Consider the following 20,577-nt stretch of genomic DNA (forward strand, 5'->3'; position numbering starts at 1 on the left):
CAACCTAGTATTTGTCTTTTAACAGACCATTTCAACCCATAAATGCCATACCATCATTCTTTGTGTTGCGTGTATTCTGACCTTCAATTTCCAAAATTAATTAGCTTTCAGCAATCTATTTTTAATTTTCTTTTCTTTCCTTTTTTAGTGATTGCTTTTATGTATTTATTTAGTTATTTATTTTTGGCTGTGTTGGGTCTTTGTTGCTGTGCACAGGCTTTCTCTAGTTGCGGCGAGCGGGTGCTACTCTTCATTGCAGTGCACGGGTTTCTCATTGTGGTGGCTTCTCTTGTTGTGAGCACGGGATCTAGGCGTGTGGGCTTCAGTAGTTGTGGCACGTAGGCTCAGTAGTTGTGGCTCGTGGGCTCTAGAGTGCAGGCTCAGTAGTTGTGGTGCACGGGCTTAGTTGCTCCGCGGCATGTGGGATCTTCCCGGACCAGGGCTCGAACCCATGTCCCCTGCGTTGGCAGGTGGATTCTTTTTTTTTTTTTTTTTTTTTTTTTTTCCGGTACGCGGGCCTCTCACTGCTGTGGCCTCTCCCATTGCGGAGCACAGGCTCCGGACGCGCAGGCCCAGCGACCATGGCTCACGGGCCCAGCCGCTCCGCGGCATGTGGGATCTTCCCGGACCGGGGCACGAACCCGCGTCCCCTGCATCGGCAGGCGGACTCTCAACCACTGCGCCACCAGGGAAGCCCTGGCAGGTGGATTCTTAACCACTGCACCACCAGGGAAGGCCATTTTAAATTCTCTTTATTGACATTTTTTTAAATATACAAAATTATTTTGTTGCTGTTTTATTTTTTTTTAATTATTGTGTTATCTGCTCTTTGAAGTGTCTTCTTGTATTATTTTAGTAATTCATTTTTTAAAACATAATTTTTATTGGAGTATAGTTGATTTACAATGTTGTGTTAGTTTCAGGTGTACAGCAAAGTGAATCAGTTATACATATACATATATCCACTCTTTTTAAGATACTTTTCCCATATAGGCCACTACAGAGTATTGAGTAGAGTTCCCTGTGCTATACAGTAGGTTCTTATTAGTTATCTGTTTTATATATAGTAGTGTGTATATGTTAACCCCAATCCTCCAATTTATCCCTCCCCTCCCTTCCCTTGGTAACTGTAAGTTTGTTTTCTGTATCAGTGAATTTATTTTTGTTTTATAAATAGGTTCATTAGTACCATTTTTTTAGATTCCACATATAAGTGATATCATATGATATTTGTCTTTCTGTGTCAGACTTACTTCACTTAGTATGATACTCTCTAGGTCCATCCATGCTGTCTCAAATGGCATTTTTTCATTCTTTTTTTATGGCTGAGTAATACTCCATTGTGTATATGTACCACATCTTCTTTATCCACTTCTCTGTCAATGGAGTGTCAATGGAGTCTATTTTTAATTTCCTTTCCTCAATATACAAAAATCATTTTGTTGCTTTTTAGAAAACTTTTTTGCCTCTCTACCCATTTCTTTGAAGTGTCTTCTTCTATTATTTTAAGATTCAATTTTATTTCCTTACTCATATTTGGGGAGTGTCTTACCCAGGCGGTGAGAGGTTAGAAATGAATCCTGTCATCATTTGGTGAGGACCCCATGGCCTAGCAAGCTGACCATAGGTCGAGTGGCCCTATTTGGACTCCTCCAGGTTTGTCAGCTCTTAGGGAGGGAGCAGAGAGGGGCATTCTTCTCCTGGATTCCCATTCCCCCGGCCAGTCCTCCTTAGGGGGACAGGATGGATAAGAGCTTTATGCTTTTCCCTGAGCCATGATCACAAAGCAGACAGGGGCATTCCTCTGTGAAAGCCACAGCCCGGGACGTCATCACCCTAGTGTCCTCAGCAGGCTCTCCTTTCAGACTGCACAGCCGCATGACGGACACTGCTGCTTGCAGGGCCCCTTGGAAAAGGGCACATTTTACAAGACAGGGTGATCTCCTGCTTCTCCCTAAGCTGTAGTCCTTGGCCTCAAATTCTTAGAACACACACACACACTCAAATGACTAAAGAGGTAATTTTTTTAAAAAAGGATTTATTAGTAGCATAGGAAGCCATCTTTATAGATTCTTGCTGGTTATTAACTTTTTTCCATCTTCTTGAATAACAAAAAATTAGACAAAGCAACCCTATTATATTGAGATCTGCTAAAATACAGCAATGTGTGCCTGACAAAGACTGCAGAATGTTTAATATTTCATCTTTATAAGTAAAAGAGATCCTCATATTTCAATTAAGTGAAGTAAAGAACTATATCTATATCTATGTATTAGAAAAACTCTTCAATTCTTATTTCGCATCTGGCCAAATGAAAATTGATGAGCTTTACAATGAGAGGATGAGCATCATTCTCTCTCTTCCCTGAATCACAAATTCTTTACGTTCCAGAAAAACAAAACTCTGTGGAAAAATGTCCACACCATGTATCGTATATCTATGTCTCCACACCCATCTTTCCACTTGTTAGGAATTCCCTTTGGTCAATCTGGCACGCTGATGCTCTAAAACCCAACTCGGACATGATCTCAATGAGAGATGTAATCTTCTCCCTTCCCTCAGGCTGTTAATCCCTCCCTCCTCAGGGAGCCATGAATACCTCATACATGCGTCTTTTGTCCTAATGGTAAAACTCTGGTGTTACCCTGCTAGTGCCACTAGTCTCTGATTTTAGCTAATATTCTATTCTTACATGAAGCATAAAAGGCATAGAGATTATCAGACCAAGTGAAGTAAGTCAGACAAAGACAAATATCATATGATATCACTTATATGTGGAAACTAAAAAAAAAAGATGTAATTGAACTTATATACCAAACAGAAATAGACCCACAGACATAGAGAACAGACTTATGGTTACCAAAGGGGAAAGGGGGTGAGGGATAAATCAGGAGTTTGGGATTAACATATATACACTACTATATATAAAATAGATAACCACCAAGGACCTACTATATAGCAAGAGAACTATACTCAGTGTTTTGTAATAACCTATAAGGGAAAAGAATCTGGAAAAAAAATATGTATAACTGAATCAATTTGCTGTACACCTGAAACTAACATTGTAAATCAACGATACTTCAAATTATATATATATATATATACACATATACATACATATATATATATATATATATATATATATATATATATATATATATACACTAAGAAAATAAAGCATTGCTTTCAACATTTCTTTAATCTACCAGGAGCCTATTTGTGTACTGTTTTTGCACAGAGCAGTGTTTTCTCAATTATATATTCTGGGAACACTAGGTATATGGAATATGTTTATAGACCCAGCATAAAAAATTTGCTGGTCAAACATGTTTTGGAGATATTGGGTTAAATAATGTTGAAATGTTTCTATTTATGACACAACAAAATATTTAGTCTGCTAAAATACTTTATAAATCTTAGAAGGAAGATACGATAGATGAAATTTCCAAGTTTGTTTAGTAATTGATTTTTCTTTTTCCCCATGAAGGACACTGAGGGCTAATGTTGCAAAGAGCACGCTTTAGGAAATGCTAGAGAATTGCATCCAAACATTTTATTCTAACCCAACCTAGTGCTTTACTAACTTTCCTTTTGGCCTCTCTGCCCTGGCCACACCAGCTTCAGAACTGGATCTTTACCTCTCGGCTCTCAGTCCCTCTGCTAACGCTATTACCCTAGAACAAATGTCCTCCTTTTGCACCACTACTATATAGAAATTCTATGTTGAATCTAAACAAAATTATACAAATGAACTTATTTACAAAACAGAAACAGACTCATAGACACAGAAAACAAATTTATGCTTACCAAAGGGGAAAGAGGGGAAGGGGATAAATTAGAAGTTTGGGATTAACATATACACACTACTATATATAAAATAAATAAACAGCAAGGACCTACTCTATAGCACAGGGAACTCTACTCAATACTCTGTAATAACCTGTAAGGAAAAAGAATCTGATAAAGAATGTGTGTGTGTGTGTGTGTGTGTGTGTGTGTGTGTGTGTATAATATATATATATATAATATATATAATATATATAATATATATCTGAAGCACCTGTACACCTGAAACTAACACACCATTGTAAATCAACTATATCCAATAAAAAAAGAAAGTGAATAGGAAAGAAACTTAAAAATAAAAAATGAAATTAATACTATATTTCCCCATTAAAAAATTCTATTGCTAAAGTAAGTTCTACAAACTAGGTTAGAGAGATATTATGTTTAAAATGCACAGCAAGCTTGTGTCTAGAATGATGTATAATAAATGTTAATGAGAGTTATTTTTGAAAAAAAGACAAAAAAACAAAGTTTATGTAATTTAATATATATGGTATAATTGTTAGGTGATCAAATCTAATATAACAAATATTCATCTTGATTTCTAAAGTTGGTTTCACAAAAATGAACAGATTCTGGATTATTTTTCTATAACAATTTAAGAAGTTTTCTTCCTTAAATATTTGTGTTTAGAATATTTAAATATTTATAATTTGCTTTTGTTCAAAGTAAATCTTTTTTAAAAAATCATTTCTCATTTTTTAAAAATAAATGTATTTATTTTATTTATTTTGGCTGTGTTGGGTCTTTGTTGCTGCACACAGGCTTTCTCTAATTGCGGTGAGAGGGGGCTAGTATTTGTTGCGGTGTGCAGGCTTCTCATTGCGGTGGCTTCTCTTGTCACGGAGCACGGGCTCTAGGCATGCAGGCTTCAGTAGTTGCAGCACTCGGGCTCAGTAGTTGTGGCTCGCGGGCTCTAGAGTGCAGGCTCAGTAATTGTGTGCACGGGTTAGTTGCTCTGCATCACGTGAAATCTTCCTGGACCAGGGCTCAAACGCGTGTCCCCAGCATTGGCAGGCAGATTCTTAACCACTGCACCACCAGAGAAGCCCCCAAAGTAAATCTTTTAAAAATCATATACACCACCACGAAGGTCCACTCACCATAAAAGCTGAAGAGAATATTCCAGCAATATTGCTTTTTATCATTAAAATATTGTCTCTGCACCCCCCCTTCTTTGGAATAATTGTTTTGGTGGCTATGGCTCTAATCCCTGTCTCCAAGAAGGAACACATGATTCTGAGAAGAAAGTCATGCATCCAGGGCTTTTCAAATGATATTTTGAGAGATGGGTCGTGAAAATACAAAGACGTAACTAATATACTAATAAAATAAAGCCATAAACTCCAACATGCCAAAAAACCAATCCACGGCAGGCTAAAGTTGTTCTTAATGATAACATGATGAGCTTAATTTGCTTGGTGAGGCTGATTTTAAATCTTATTTTAAAACCATAATAATTTGATACATACCACAGTTTTATTTCTATAGCTTACTTTTAATATTTGTACGACCATTATACATTCACTTGCTAATTCTAAAAAAAAATTGCTGAAATAGAAAGCTAGTTCTTAGTCATCGTCTCTCATATCATAGACATAAATTATAAGTGGAGTTTACTGGTATGGCAAATATAAAACACTTCCAACAAAGACACAGATTTAGAATCCATACAATGTGCATTTTTGGAACTTCCAGTTGATGTAGCTTGGTATTAGAAAACTTAGAGGAATAAATTCTTAATATTGTCCATAGATAATTCTTCTCTAATATTGTTTACCTAGGTCTTAAAAAAAGAGGTAATAAGCAAAAAAAATGAACATTGACATTATTTACAAGTTTCTAAAAGACAGGTTTTGGGTTGCTTTTTAAACTGACGTGACACATCTGCTCTGGTTACCGGGGAAGACAGCTGTTGTTCAGGACACTTAAGGCATGAACTCCTGGAGGAGAGCATGACGTCTTCCCAGACTTGCAGCACTGCTGATGGGCACATTCAGAGGTGGTCAAAAGAGGATGCTGTTACTTTGTTCAGACTTGGTAGAAACTGAAAATACTTTTGGCAGAGATTCTGTTTCACTGGAAGATTTGTGGGCCTGAGTGGCTGGCCATCTGCTTCTGCCCCAGGAACTGTCATCATTGCTTCAGAGAAGCATCTGGCTTTGAGCCGTAGGAACGAGCTGACTTATCACATGCTAACTGCAAAGCAGAAGAATGAAAGACTCAACACACACAGAAAAGGCAGGAATGAGTGAGAGAGGGCACGAGAGAGAGAGAGAAGCATGATGTGAAAAAAAATATATGTTTATGTTAAAATATAAGTTTATATATATATTTTAAAATAACTGGGGAAATTTAATTATGGGCAGAATTTAGGTGATACTAAGGGATTCTTCATTTTGTTCGGTGTGAAAATGACATTGTGGTAATGTGTGAAGGTGTCTGGTTTCCAGAGATGCATGTGGGAGCAAGTATTGAAATAACATGACAACGCCTTTAACTACCTTTAAAAAGACACGGATAAAGCAAATATTCAATTATTGATAACTATTTTACGATGGTTATATTGGGGATTGATGCACTGTTTCAATTCCAGGTCTATGTCTTTCTAACAGTAACCTTATTTACACTAACTCTTCTAGACAGAAAAATGGCTTCAATACAACTTTATGCCCCTATTTAAAAAAAAGAATAAATAACTCACACAAACTGATCTGTGGATGACAGTTGCTTCATAATATCTATCTGGATGTTAAGAGCTTTACTGAAAATCAGTGATTTTGATATCATTAATATTGGACTAGCCTTGACAATGAAACTGTGTACAAGCTCCTGTGTCCTTGCTTTTTTTGAATAAAAGCCTGGGTCAAGAGCTAAGGATTAGGAATATGAAGATGCAGAAACAAAGGTTAGCTGTTGGGCTTGGAAACTGGTAACTATTTAGATTATAAACCAGCCACATAGCAGAATCACTGAACTCTCAGTTCCCTGAAAGATACAGATAAAGGCCCGACACACAGTCCTAGGTTGTTTTTATAGGAAGCAGACCCACCAGATGAAAACTGCTGACTGTAAGGATGTAGACCCTAGACCATTTGAAACCAGAAGGTTGATGATGCTTGAAACCTCACCTTGATGCCAGCCAACCCGAGAATCGTGCATGAGGTAATCATGCACCCTGCAGCCCCTCCCTCACATGGCCTTTAAAACCCTTCCCTGAAAGCCATCAGGGAGTTCCGGTCTTTTGAGCATGAGCTGCCCATTCTCCTTGCTTTTGCCCTGCAATAAACACTGTAGTTTCCTTCACCACAACCTAGTGTCAGTAGTTTGGCTTTTCTGCACATGGGCAAGTGGACCCAAGTTTATTTGGTAAAAATAACACTAAATAATCATTAAGTTCACTTGCTTTTTCCTAAGGCATATTCTTAAAGTATGGTAAGAGTATCATGTCATTAACAAAGAGGTGAGTAATTCTTCCTCTTTTTTTGCTAAGGACTTAGGACATACAGTATATCTAATTTATCTAAAAGCTGTATCATATAATGTCACTGCTTTTATAGTGAATATGCTGGCAAAACATTAAAATCTTGATATCCATACACCTCCAATCACAGATAGGTCCTCTCTATGGGGTAAGGGCTGTGGTGGATTAATAGAAGTTACAGTGGCCTTTGATGGTTTGGAACTGTTTCCTCAATTGGATGAGACAGAATACTCAAATTCATAAACAGGAGTTTCTTACTCATATTTCTACTTTTATTTTCTCAAAATTACATCACAGTTAATGTGTTTTGGCTATATATAAATGTTATTTTGGATGTCATTAGCTATTATTAAATATAAAATTTACAGCCACACAAAAATATTTTTAGGGCTCAGCTTCCAAAATCAGACATACTTAGGTGCATAGCTCTCTCAATCATTTATTAGGAATGTTATTAACAAACTTGGGAAAAGTTATATGATGCCTTTGGATCTTTATCTATGAATGGTAATAAGAAGAGTGTTGCTCTCATAAAGGTGGAGAGGAGATAATAAATATATGCAGCACCTGGAAAATAGTACACCCTCAATCAATGAAAATGATAATAATTATTATTGCTATTATATGGAACAGAAAGAAAAATTAAGTGAAAAATGATTTACATATTCATTAATCTTTAGGACCAACCTGACATTGGAAGTAAAATTCTGGATCTACTACTAGAACAGCCTCTTTTACTTCAACTTCCTAAACTGTAGCCAGAATTCTGTACAAGCCAAGTCTATGTCTAAAAAATAAGCTGCTTTATCTCATGTGCAACTAAAACTGGAGTTTTAATGTTCTAATATGACATTAAAGGTGAAGTACTCCTATCTCTTGCCCTTCAACTCTATTATTCTGGAGAAATAAATTCCTTTTCTGAGCCTCTGGTTTTTCATACATAATAAACGTATTCAAATAACTTGCAGTCAGAACGGAAATACATGAAATAGAGACCAAAAATAAAAACCAATAGAAAAGAACGATGAAACTAAGACCTGCTTTTTTGAAAAGATAAACAAAATTAATAAACCTTTAGCCAGATTTATCAAGAAACAAAGAGGGCCCAGTAAATAAAATTAGAAATGAAAGAGAGGTTACAACTGATATCACAGAAATACAAACAATCATAGGGGAATACTATGAACAGTTATATGCCAATAAATTGAACAATCTAGAAGAAATGGGAATTCTTAAAAACATACAATGTTTCAAGGCTGAATCAGGAAGAAAGAGAAAATCTGATCAGACCAGTTACTAGTAGTGAAATCAAATCAGTTATCAAAAAACTCCAAACAAAAAAAAGATAGCTTCACAGGGGAATTCTAACAAGTGTTGAAAGAAGAGTTAAAACCTATCCATCTCAAACTATTCCAAAAAAGTGAAGAGGAAGGAACACTTCCTAACATATTCTTAGAGGCCAGCATTATACCGAAACCAAAACGAGGAAAAGATACTACAAAAAAAGAAAACTACAGGCCAATGTCCCTGATGAACATAGATGCAGAAATCTTCAACAAAATATTATCAAACCAAATTCAACCATACATCAAAAGGATCATACATCATGATAAAGTGGGATTTATTCCAGGTATGCAAGGATAGTTCAATATCCACAAATCATTCAATATGATACACCACATTAACAAAACAAAGAATAAAAAACACATGATCATCTCAATTGATGTGAAAAAGCATTTGAAAAAATTAAAAATCCATTTGTGATAAAAACTCTCAACAAAGTTGTTGCAGAGGAAACATATCTAAACATAATAAAGGCTATTTATGACAAACCCACAGCTAACCTCATACTCAATGATAAAAAGATCAAAGCTTTTCCTCTAAGATCAGGAAGAAGACGAGAACGCCCACTCTTGCCACTTCTATTTAACAAAGTATTGAAAATCCTAGTGCAGCAATCAGACAAGAAGAAGAAATGAGAGGCATCCAAGTTGTAAAGGAAGAAGTAAAACTGTCACTATTTGCAGATGACATGGTACCATATATAGAAAACCCAAAAGACCCCACCGCAAAACTATTGGAACTAATCAATGAATTCAGAAATTTGCAGGGTACAAAATCAGTATACAGAAATCTGTTCCATTTCTATACAGTAATAATGAAATATCAGAAAGAGAAATTGAGAAAACAATCCCATTTACAATCCATCAAAAAGAATAAAATACCTAGGAATGCTTTCTTTAACCAATAAAGTGGAAGATCTGTACTCTGAAAACTGAAAGACACTGATAAAAATAATTGAAGACAATACTAATAAATAAAAAGATACCCAGTATTCATATATTAGAAGAATTAATATTGTTAAAATATATTTTCTCCCCAAAGAAATAAATCTACAGAATCAATGCCACCCCTATCAAAGTACCCATGGCATTTTTCACAGAACTCTATAATCCTAAAATTTGTATGGAATCACAAAAGATCCCAAATAGCCAAACCAATCTTGAGAAAAAAGGACAAGGCTGGAGGTACCACACTCCCATATTTGAAATGATATTACACAGTTATAGTAATCAAAACAGTATGGTACTAGCAGAAAAACAGACACATAGATCAATGGAATAAAATAGCCTAGAAATAAACCCACATGTACATGATCAATTAATACGACAAAGGAGGCAAGAATACACAATGGGGAAAAGACAGCCTCTTTGATAAGTGGTGCTGGGAAAACTGGACAGCTACACGTAAAAGAATGAAACTAGAACATTTTCCCACACCAGATACAAAAATAAACTGAAAATGGAGTAAAGACTTAAAATGTAAGCCCTGAAACCATAGAACTCTGAGAAGAAAACTTAGGCACTATGCACTTTGACATTGGTCTTAACTATTTTTTTGGATCTGACTCCTCTAGCAAAAGCAACAAAAGCAAAAATAAACAAATGGGACACAAGCTAAAAAGCTTTTGCACAGCAAAGGAAACCATCAACAAAACGAAAAGGGAACCTACCGAATGGAAGAAGATATTTGCAAATGATATGTCCAATAAAGGGTTAATATCCAAAATATATAAAGAACTCATACAACTCAATATGAAAACAAACAAAGAAACAAACAACCCAATCAAAAAATGGGCAGAAGACCTGAATAGGCATTTTTCCAAAGAAGATATACAGATGGCCATCAGACACATGAATAGACGCTCAACATCACTTATCATCAGGGAAATGAAAATCAAAATCACGATTAACTATCATCTCACCTGTCAGAACGGCTATCGTCAAAAAAGACAAGAAGTAACAAGTGTTGGCAAGAATGTGTAGAAAAGGGAACCCTCCTACACTTGGTGGGAATGCAAATTAGTGCAGCCACTATAGAAAACAGTATGGAGGTTCCTCAAAAACTTAAAAATAGAACTACCATATGACTCAAATTCCACTTTTAAGTATTTATCTGAAGAAAATTCAAAAAGATACATGCACCCCAACGTTCATAGCAGCATTATTTACAATAGCCAAGGTATGAAAACAACTTGTGTCCATGTTTATACGGTTTTAACGCACAATTTAAGTGCGCTTAAAAGGTCAGGCTTTGAGAAATTGGAAATAAGACTCTGAGATGAAGTTAGATGCCAGGAGACCAGGCAAACGATGAAGTCACAGAAAATGTATGTTATCCGCTTTGGTCCAGGAAGGTCATTTGTTAGTCTATTGTTTTCTTTGTTGTTGTTGTTTGTTTGTTTTGTTTTTTCAAACTAATGGTCAAAAATAGACCCTAAACGATTCCAGCTCCGTGAAAGGGTTTTCCTTCTGATCCAACCCTAACCTCACCACCCCCGCCCGCATCGTCTCCAGCCCCGGGCGGGGACCACATTCTCCCGCTAGATGCGGGGAGGGGGCGCTCGCGCGGCCGGGACACCCCTGCCCTCCCCGGCCCCGGCCCCGGCCCCAACTCCGTCCCCATCTACTCCGTCCCCATCCACTCCGTCCCCATCAACTCCGCCCCCATCAACTCCGTCCCCAACGCCGTCCCCGCCGTTCCGCGGCCGCGCGGCGCACAGGCGCGGAGCACACGGCGCAGGCTCGGCGGCCGGAGCAGGCGCGTCAGCCCAACGCGGGGACGCGGGGACGCGGGGCCAGGACGCAGCGGCAACCCCCGCACCGGCGCGTCCGGCCCGAGCGCGCGTCCCCCGGGGCTGCGGGCGGGGCGCCAGGGTAGGTCGGCTCCGGGGGGAGGGCGGCGCGGGGGTCCGGGAAGAGCCGCCGTGCGGCGAGGCCGGGAGGGGGCGCGGGGGCGGGGGGGTGCGGCGGCGGGAGGCGGGGGCCGGGGCGAGCTTGGCCGCAGGGCTGGCTGCCGTCGGCGGCGTCTGCTCTGCGGGGCCCGTCCGCCGCTGCCCGCTTCAGGAGGTGTGGGCGGGCGCCGCGGGACGGGCTGGCATCTCTGCCTCCGCCCTTCAGACCTCCGGGACGGCCTTGGGCTCCCTGGCGCCGGGAGGGAAGGCGGGCGCAGGGGTCGGGGCCGGATGCCGCCGCTGGCGGGGTGCGGGGCAGGGGGCCCAGTGCCGCGGGCAGCTGTGGGCCCGGCGGGCCCCTCCGTCGTCTTCGGGAGAGAGGACCAGGGAGGCGTCCCCGCCTGCTTGCTTAGGGCTGCGAAGGAGAAACGGGAGGTCAGACTTCTGGGAGGAAGAGAGATGAAAAACGTGACACGGGAGAAGCCAGATTATGAGGGGGAGCTAGGACTTCCGTGAATGCTGAGGAGTAGACCGGTCTCTTCCTCTGCAGGAAACAGTGAAGGAGACACTGTTTATGGTTTGGGAATTAAGGATGCGGAAGAGGTCTAAATACTGCAGGGTTTAGGAGATGCTTAAAGGTTTGTTTGTTTGTTTTAATGCATCAGACAGGCAAGAATGTAGTTCTCCTGGAGCTTGGAAAATGTCATTAAAATAGAGCTAAGAAGAGTTTTTGGAGGAGGCTGACTGTATTTGCTATTTTATTTCATACAATGTTGCCTAGAATTTCTGGAGTCAGAAATCATCATTTGAATGATAAATGTCAGTCTCTTGTGAGTAGGAGAGCCAAAAGCTAACTTAAATCAATGAGCGCCTCTTTTTGGGTAAAAGGTAACTTGCGAATTTAATGTACATCAATAAAAACAATGAATTTAGACAGTGAAATGCTTTGATAATGATTTTTTCTTTTTTCTCTGTCAGTCCTTTAATACTTAGAATTGTCTTTTCTTCGAGAATAGTTTTATTGTTTTTGAAAAAATATACATGCGAAAGTCAAAGAACAGAGGAAACTTAAAAAACAAAACATTGATTTAAATGACCTAGTACGCCATAACCATCTTCAAACAGTGTAAACATCTTTCCATGTATCTTTCTAAGCGTATATTGATATACTGTGCAATTCAATATCAATTTACAATTTTATGAAACTACAGTAGAAATTTTTGCATACTTACCTTGTATTCCTCATAGGGGTCTTATTTTCTATGAACCATTATTTAAACTAACTTTTACTATGAAACCATCACAAAATGTAAAGTATAACCACGTAGGTTTGAGCAATGAGAATTCTTTTTAGAACCAAATAGCATTTATGCAAGTAAAACAAATCACAGACACTATACATGATTATACATGAAAACACACATGATATGATTTTAAAAGTCTAAAAGTGGATTTCAAAGATGGAACTTACAGAGTTTTTTCTTCAGAAGAGAAAGAATAGAAAATTATACTGAACATATTTAATAAGCTTAAAATGTGATAAAATCTTAATGTTTGCACTTGTATGCAAGACAGATGTTTGCCACGAGCAATGAGAACTTGATGTACAAGACACCCTTGTCCATTGGGTAGTAATGGTCGTACTCCTTAAAAGAGTCGTGTAGTTACCGTTTGCCTCATAAATGTAAACATTTTCTTGTTCTTTCTTGTAGATCGATCTCCTGAAATTTAACTTTTCAAGATGAAGTTTGTATTGGCGGTGGCCTTTGTTATTTTAATTGCCTTGTGTGTTGAAGAAGCCTGTTCTAAAGAGATGCCGTCAAAGAAAGGGAAGGGGAAAAAGAAGCAGTACCTCTGCCCATCGTATGTTCTTCATGTCTTATATTCTTATATGGAGGAATATTGCATTTTTTATCAAAGTGGTTTATTGAAACACATGTCAACAGAACTTTCCCTATCAGAATTGCACCCGTTTGTTTCATAGGTAGAAAGTGACAGAGTGAAGAGGGCTTTACAGTGGGAAAGCTAATTCTCAGTGTGATAAAGGTAAAGTTTTATAGAGTTTTGTTCGTGCCCTGGGCTTCTGTAATTTTCATACATCTTTTATAAAAGTAGAAAAAAGTTACTGTTTTTTTCTTACCCTGAATGTGCAACTTTCGTCGGTTGCTGAGATTCCCTGCTTTGAGCAAATACCAGTTCAAAAAGTTGACTTAAAAAAAAAATATTACTGAAATTGAATATTCATTAAAAAAATCAGATTGCTAGACTATGATTTTAAGGTCTATTTAATTCACATTAATGCACGGCAGGAGAAGAATTACATGGTAGATCCGTTTTCCATTTCAGTGGGTTTTTTGGGGGGTAAAAGATTTATCTTAGGAAATGAGTATATTTCTCAAAAAATATGTCATTAAATTTGAAGTTACCTGTAAAAACAAAATCTAAATCCAATTCCCACTCCGTTCCCACCCAGAAAAAAAACAGCAACAAAATTTTATGGTTTGGGGACTCCATTTTTTGGGGGGGTGGGGGACTCCATTTTTAAAAAAAAATAAAGTGTTACTATTACTGGTGGATAACAGTAAATAATATCCAATAGTTAGAACAATTAAACAGTATATAAATCAATAACCTTCACAGAATGTGTGCTTTTAAGTAATAATGTTACAACATATGTAGTAATGTGGAGTAAGAATTAATTTGCTGGTACTGGTTATTTTTACATTAAGATTTCCTAAGTGCTATATTGATCTCAGGTAACATTATTCCAGCATCATCATTACTTAAATATTGATTATTATAGTTTCATAGATGTTCCATAAGAATTATTAAGGTACCTTCTGGGAAGTAAATTTTGTAAAGAAAGGATATTAGAGTTGGCATTTCGGAATGGACGTCTGTATGAATATGTGAGATGGAGGGTCTGGGGATGGTACGGTGACCCACATAAAGTCCCGCAGTACATAAAGCTCCCTGTTAAGAAATACCTCCGAGTTTTCAGTGTTAATAGTCCTGCTTCTTACAATCTGCACAGCCTGACGTCAGGGCCAGGCTTCTGGGTGTGACAGGATGGCCCCATCCGCCCTACTGGGTGTGACTCAGCTTCACACATACGAGTGTTTGAGCTGCGACCAGGGGACTAGCATTTTCGGGAACTGGACACGGTCAGGCCTTACTCTTCCCAGGTATGAGCACACCTTGTCATATCTTGGATATCCTTCATTTTAACTTTTTGTTTGGTAAATCTCGGCATATTGATATGAACTCTTGTATTTGTCCCGAAGGCACGCTGATGCTAGGTGTGGAGCCAAGCCATCTGTGGTCATTCGGTTCCGCTCTCTGTGGAAGCTGATGGGGCCCCTGTCTCCCTTGCCCCAGCCCTGCTCCCCCCCCCCACCCCCATATCCTGTCCGATGTCATGAATCACAGCTCTGAATATGGCAACTGCAAGCCTTACGGCTGCCGTGTACCTTACAAGAGTCGTTTAGAGGGCATCCTGTTTCTCCCCAGAACTGCGCCGTTGCCTTATAGGTAAGCTGACTGTATATGCTTAGGCTGTCTCTGGTTAGGACAGGTTTTTCACGTTACATCTGATAGTTAAAGCGTGACACAGTGAAGGTTCTCTTTGGCGCACGTGGAAACCTCCAAGTGGAAGGCCCGGCACACACGTGGTGAGCCCGTATCGCAGGGTTTTAGGTTTGTCGAGAAATTAAAGTTTTATCTCTGAGGTTTTCTACCACAGTTTTCAAATTTTGATTCTATTACTTACTTTCTTGCAATTATGAGACTGAATAAAGCTTTATTAACAGTAGCCCTGGTGATGCTGCCGAAATCCAGCTTATTAAAAAGTAGATGTACTTTGGAGAATTACATTTGTATATTTTTTGTTTGAGCATTTTTTAAAAAAATTTATTTATGTATTTATTTTTGGCTGTGTTGGGTCCCCGTTTCTGTGCAAGGGCTTTCTCTAGTTGTGGCGAGCGGGGGCCACTCCTCATGGCGGTGCGTGGGCCTCTCACTGTCGCAGCCTCTCTTGTGGCGGAGCACAGGCTCCAGACGCGCAGGCTCAGTAGTTGTGGCTCACGGGCCCAGTTGCTCCGCGGCACGTGGGATCCTCCCAGACCAGGGCTGGAACCCGTGTCCCCTGCATCGGCAGGCGGACTCTCAACCGCTGCGCCACCGGGGAAGCCCTGTTTGAGCATTTTAGTAAGAATTTTGATTTCGTGGTCACTGAACTTCTGAAGACTAAGGTTTTCTCTGGCTACTGTTGGATCCATTGTATTAAATTTCTTTGAGTATCCAGGTTGGGAATCTCAGTTACAATAACGGGCTGAGAAAGCATATGCAAACTATTTGTTTCTCAGCGACGGTCCAGTTTGCCCGTCTCGTGTAAGCTGATTAAGCATAAAACATCTTGATTAAGAGGAATGTTTGAAACCCAGAAGTTACCTATAGGCTTCCATATACTCCTCAGTATGGTGAAATCCCGTTGCGGAGCGCAGGCTCCGGACGCGCAGGCGCAGCGGCCACGGCTCACGGGCCCAGCCGCTCCGCGGCACGTGGGATCCTCCCGGACCGGGGCACGAACCCGCGTCCCCTGCATCGGCAGGCGGACTCTCAGCCGCTGCGCCACCAGGGAAGCCCTTAGCTTTTTATTTTAAAGCTTGAATTTGACCCTGACCTGAGTCTGTTGGTCTTCTGATTTCCTATACATTCTGCCTCAGTGATTTTGTCCAAATCTCTGGCTGTAACTCCATCGACGCACTGTTAAGGCCTAAGGAGCTGTATGCAGCCCAGCCTCTCTGAAGAATGTACCCATACATCCACCACTTGCTACCTGGTTATCCCATCTTGATCTTAAAACTCAATTCAAAAGGATAAAGCCCGAGTACAGAAATCCTCCCCACCTCTCCTAATACAGTGTTTCCATTTGCATCCTTTGCCATCCAAACTCAGATCCTAGGGATCACCTAGGACCCCCTCTTTCTACCTTAGCTTCTCAAGTCCAGTCGTTGCCGAGACTTCCACGTTCAGAGTCTGTGCCATCTCGGGGGGGTGTCCCTCACTTCCATCCCCACCATGACGCCACCGTCACTTCTCCCCCCAGCCTTTCTGGTGAGCTCTTTATTGGTTTCCTTCTTCTTATCTTCCTCCACCAGTTCCTACCCCACCCTCCGCCCCTAGAGTGTATTTTCCTTAGTGTACTCAAGCCACTCCAGTGCTTAGAGCCCCCTGAGGGACTCCATAACCTTTGGAAAAGGTTCTGATTTCCTGGCTCGGCACCCAGAGCTCTTGCTGAACTGGCCTCTGACTCCGCCGGCTGTGTCTCTGCATCCTGGCCACGCCCTTACTCAGGTCTCATACACGCTTGCTCTTTCACATCTCCGAAGCATTCTTCCCTTTACCAAAATGCCAGAGGTTTCCTGCTTCCATTAGTTAACCCCTGCCTCAGTGGTCTTATGAAAATCCACAGCTATAAATTCCAGGTGTTTGCTGTCAACTCCTGTACCTGTGTGCCCTGCCCGGATCTCCCTGAAGAACACCACATCCAAACATCCAACACTTGAATCTGACTGTCCCGTGATGACCTCACACTCAAACTTTGTTGTCTGCTTCCTAATCCTGACAGTCGGATGTAGGCAATCACACTCTGTGCCTTCGTGGTTCCCTAATTGCCTATCCTGCTTATAACCTATGTGGGGACATGGACATCAGCTGTAATTGTCTGCTTCCCTTACTAGATGGTAAACTCCGTGATGGCTGTGTCTTATTGACTTAGTCACCAGAGATCCGCATCGTGCCTGGTACAAAATGTACATGCGGTAAACATTTGTTTAAAGAGTGAGTACAAACTCAAGATCGTTGACCCTTACAAGTCACTGTATCTGGATTTTGTTACAGTACTTGAAAATAACTTACATGATCTCTCCGGACAGTATTTAGACACAGTCTCAATATAAGGAGAAGGTGGTTAATGTCTAGGTTATGGGCAGAGCGTCTTCAGCCTGGATGGTGCTTCCTGGTGAAAGTTTGGCCCTTCTCGTGGTAAACATCGTATCGTGTCAATGACTAAAATAAACTATACGGAGGAAACATCCAGATGGAGAGTAATGTGATACTGAAACATATAGTGGGTAAGTGAGACAGAATTAGGATCTAATATGACCTTGAAGGTCCAAAGCGATGGGCTGAACCTAACGAGATTGAAGTATAAACTGCACTTTGGTTCAGAAAGCATACGTGCAAGTATAGGATGGGGAAGGCAGGGTGGCCGCACACACTTGGAAAAAATACTAAATAGTGTTGTAACCGTAATACAAATGACTAACAATATACTAAAGTGTAGTATAGTATAATATGATATAATATAATCTAATATGATATATAATATATATACCTGATGCAGATGAGTAACTTACATTATCTTTCCATCACAGCTAACTATAACTATATATATAGTTACTCAAGAAAGAAATTAGTGTTCTTATTTTACCAATTCTGTGTTAAGCATATTACTAGCCTCAAAAGAATTATATTATTTAAAGCAAGACTTACAGAGATTTCTGCATCGTGCTGGTCAATACCTTCAGGGGAGAGAAATAAGAATAGTTGAGGTAATTAAAATAATGTCATATTACGAAGTGCCGAAGGACCTGAGGTATTTGACAGTTATCTTCAATTTTGTGAAAACTTGTGATTTAGATGACAAAGTAGACTTTGCTGCTCGGAGGCACCAGTACTTAACAACCCGGACTAATGGGTTGAACCGTGAGGAGGGATGTTTTTGGCTCCAAATTAGCAAGAACTTTCTAGTAGCACTCTGCCAGGTATAATTGCCTGGGAACAGAGGCAGTGGAGCTCACAGCAACCCCGGGCATTCCGCCACGGGGGATAATTAATTGCAGGAATATTTTATAGAAAGTTTGAGCCTTGGGTAGGTAGTTTGGCGAGACAGCGGTGTTTAAGGACATTTCCATTTGTGAGATTTTTAAGAGTCTTTGATTCTAATATACTGTATGTGATGACGGTCTTATGATTATCCAATTGCAGAATGATATAGAAAGAATCACCTTTTAAAAATTTAATCTCCATCCAGATTTAAATAGCTTGACCGCTGTTTTTGGTGCATTGTCGTGGAGAGCTGTACCATATAAAATTAGTATATCTTGGTCTAAGAATAAGGATTTAAAAACTTGCAGTGGTAGCATTTCTTCTTGAAATTTCACGAGTAATCAGGGTTTTATGAATATCTTTCAAACTCAGACCATCTTTTCTCTTTTCTGACCTAAACCAATCGGAATAAATATGTCAAGCTACTGTTAATCTCAAGAAATAATGACTGAGGGATGACAAATATTGATGATCTAATCAATGCCTGCCATAATTGATAAGGAGGCATAGGTTTATGGATTTGTGTTTATATGTCTATTGTGTATGAAAGCAGAACATTCTAAAATATACTTTCAGAATTCTTGATTGAATGAACAAAAACAAAACAAAACTATTTGAACCAAAACCAAAGCATTATTTGTCATTTCTGTCTGTGCTCATAGCAGACACAGCAACACTTTTTCACACTGAATTTGGCCCGACTGTAACCTCTTGACCCATACTGACATTTCTGTCATCGCTGAGTTAGGGAACTTTCTACCATTTGTTGAGGACTGTTTGAATTTCAGGCATCTGATAGCTCACCGTAAGTGCAACTAATTTGCTTACAAGTTACATTTGAGATCTTTCTCCCATTCGGGGCCCAGACTTGTATCTTAGGTGTGGAGAAGCACCATAAGAAGCCCTTAATTGATACTTGATGAGGGGCTGCTGTTATTTATATGACGGTTCGGTCATGTTTGCATGTGTTTCCTTCATCCTAATGATCTTTCCTCCAAACTGTTGGGGCTCTAGCTTTAAAATCATGACATGAAGCTTTATGGTTCTGTGTGTGTAATGTGAAGCAATATGGCTACTTTTTATTAGTTTGTTCACAACCTAGAAAAGTTGTGTGTGGATAAATGTGTTTGATACCAATATGAGATTGTTTTTGTCTCCTTCAGAGAGATACCATTTAATGGTAGTATGTGTGGACATCAGTTCTGTGTAGTAAGAAGGGTTGGGTTAAGTATAATGTTAGCCATTTTCTTCCTATTCTGATTTTATTACCTGTTATTCATTAATAGAATGGATTGATTTCAGTTTAGTTCCATTTTCTTACTTCCTAATGGAAATGTTCAGGATAAATCCATTGGCCCCAAAATGAAAGGCTGATTGGAAATGGATATGGAGAATCTGTACAACGGATACAATTGAAAACTGCCTGTATTATTATTACTATAACAAAGGTAGATCAAATTTTTCATTGATGGGCAGTTATGTATTTTCTTACTACCTAACGAACAATTCTGATTTCATGGCATGATATTATTGTGCAGTCAATTGAATTAATGATCTTCCCTTTCCAAATAATTTCCTAGGTTTTGAAATCGGAATCCTCATTATTTTAGTTATTCGGGCATGAAACTTAAATGGAACCTGTTTTCTCTTAAAATGATCTCCTGTATCTGTCCTGTTCATTGCATCTCCGCTTATCGTCATTTTCAACATAGTCTGTTACAAAAGTTTCCTAATTACTTGCCGTATTTTTTCCCCACTCATTATTATTCATCTTACATACCGTTTCCATTTTCATCTTGTTAATCTTATGTTCCAGACCCACAATGTCTTCTTATGCCCTCAAGGATCCAGGGCAGACTGTTCACTTTGACTTTCAAAGGTCTCTCTGATTTACGTGCGGAACTTTGTGCGAAGCTACACTCTCATCTTAGAAAGGCTGATCTGTCCTTGTGGCAAACCTGCCACCACTTATGCTTAGACATGCTTATGGTTATAGAGCAACGACCTCCTGCTTAATCTACACGGTCCTTCAGGGCTCATCTCAGTCATCACCTTGCCTGATGAAACCTTTTAAATGATTAGAAGTGTTCATTGAAAGTAAGATTAGTGCAAATTGCTAGCA

At 39.6% G+C, this 20,577-nt stretch overlaps 1 protein-coding gene across 11 annotated transcripts in view; it reads left to right on the forward strand.

Moving 5' to 3' along the window:
- GLRB (glycine receptor beta) overlaps positions 1–20,577 on the forward strand; it is a 154,380-nt gene that overhangs the window by 75,393 nt on the left and 58,410 nt on the right. For 4 of the 11 annotated variants that reach the window (XM_067035407.1, XM_067035409.1, XM_067035406.1 and 1 more), the window contains one exon: positions 13,277–13,427. In XM_067035407.1, the coding sequence (XP_066891508.1) occupies positions 13,306–13,427 (122 nt within the window). In that variant the 5' untranslated portion in view covers positions 13,277–13,305. Of the gene's footprint in view, positions 1–11,393; positions 11,548–11,860; positions 12,203–13,276; positions 13,428–20,577 lie in introns of those variants that run through there. The other 7 variants (XM_067035414.1, XM_067035415.1, XM_067035413.1 and 4 more) reach the window with 5 other exon arrangements.

Source organism: Kogia breviceps, chromosome 6 (genome assembly GCF_026419965.1).
Source record: "Kogia breviceps isolate mKogBre1 chromosome 6, mKogBre1 haplotype 1, whole genome shotgun sequence".
Classification (NCBI taxonomy): Eukaryota; Metazoa; Chordata; class Mammalia; order Artiodactyla; family Physeteridae; genus Kogia; species Kogia breviceps.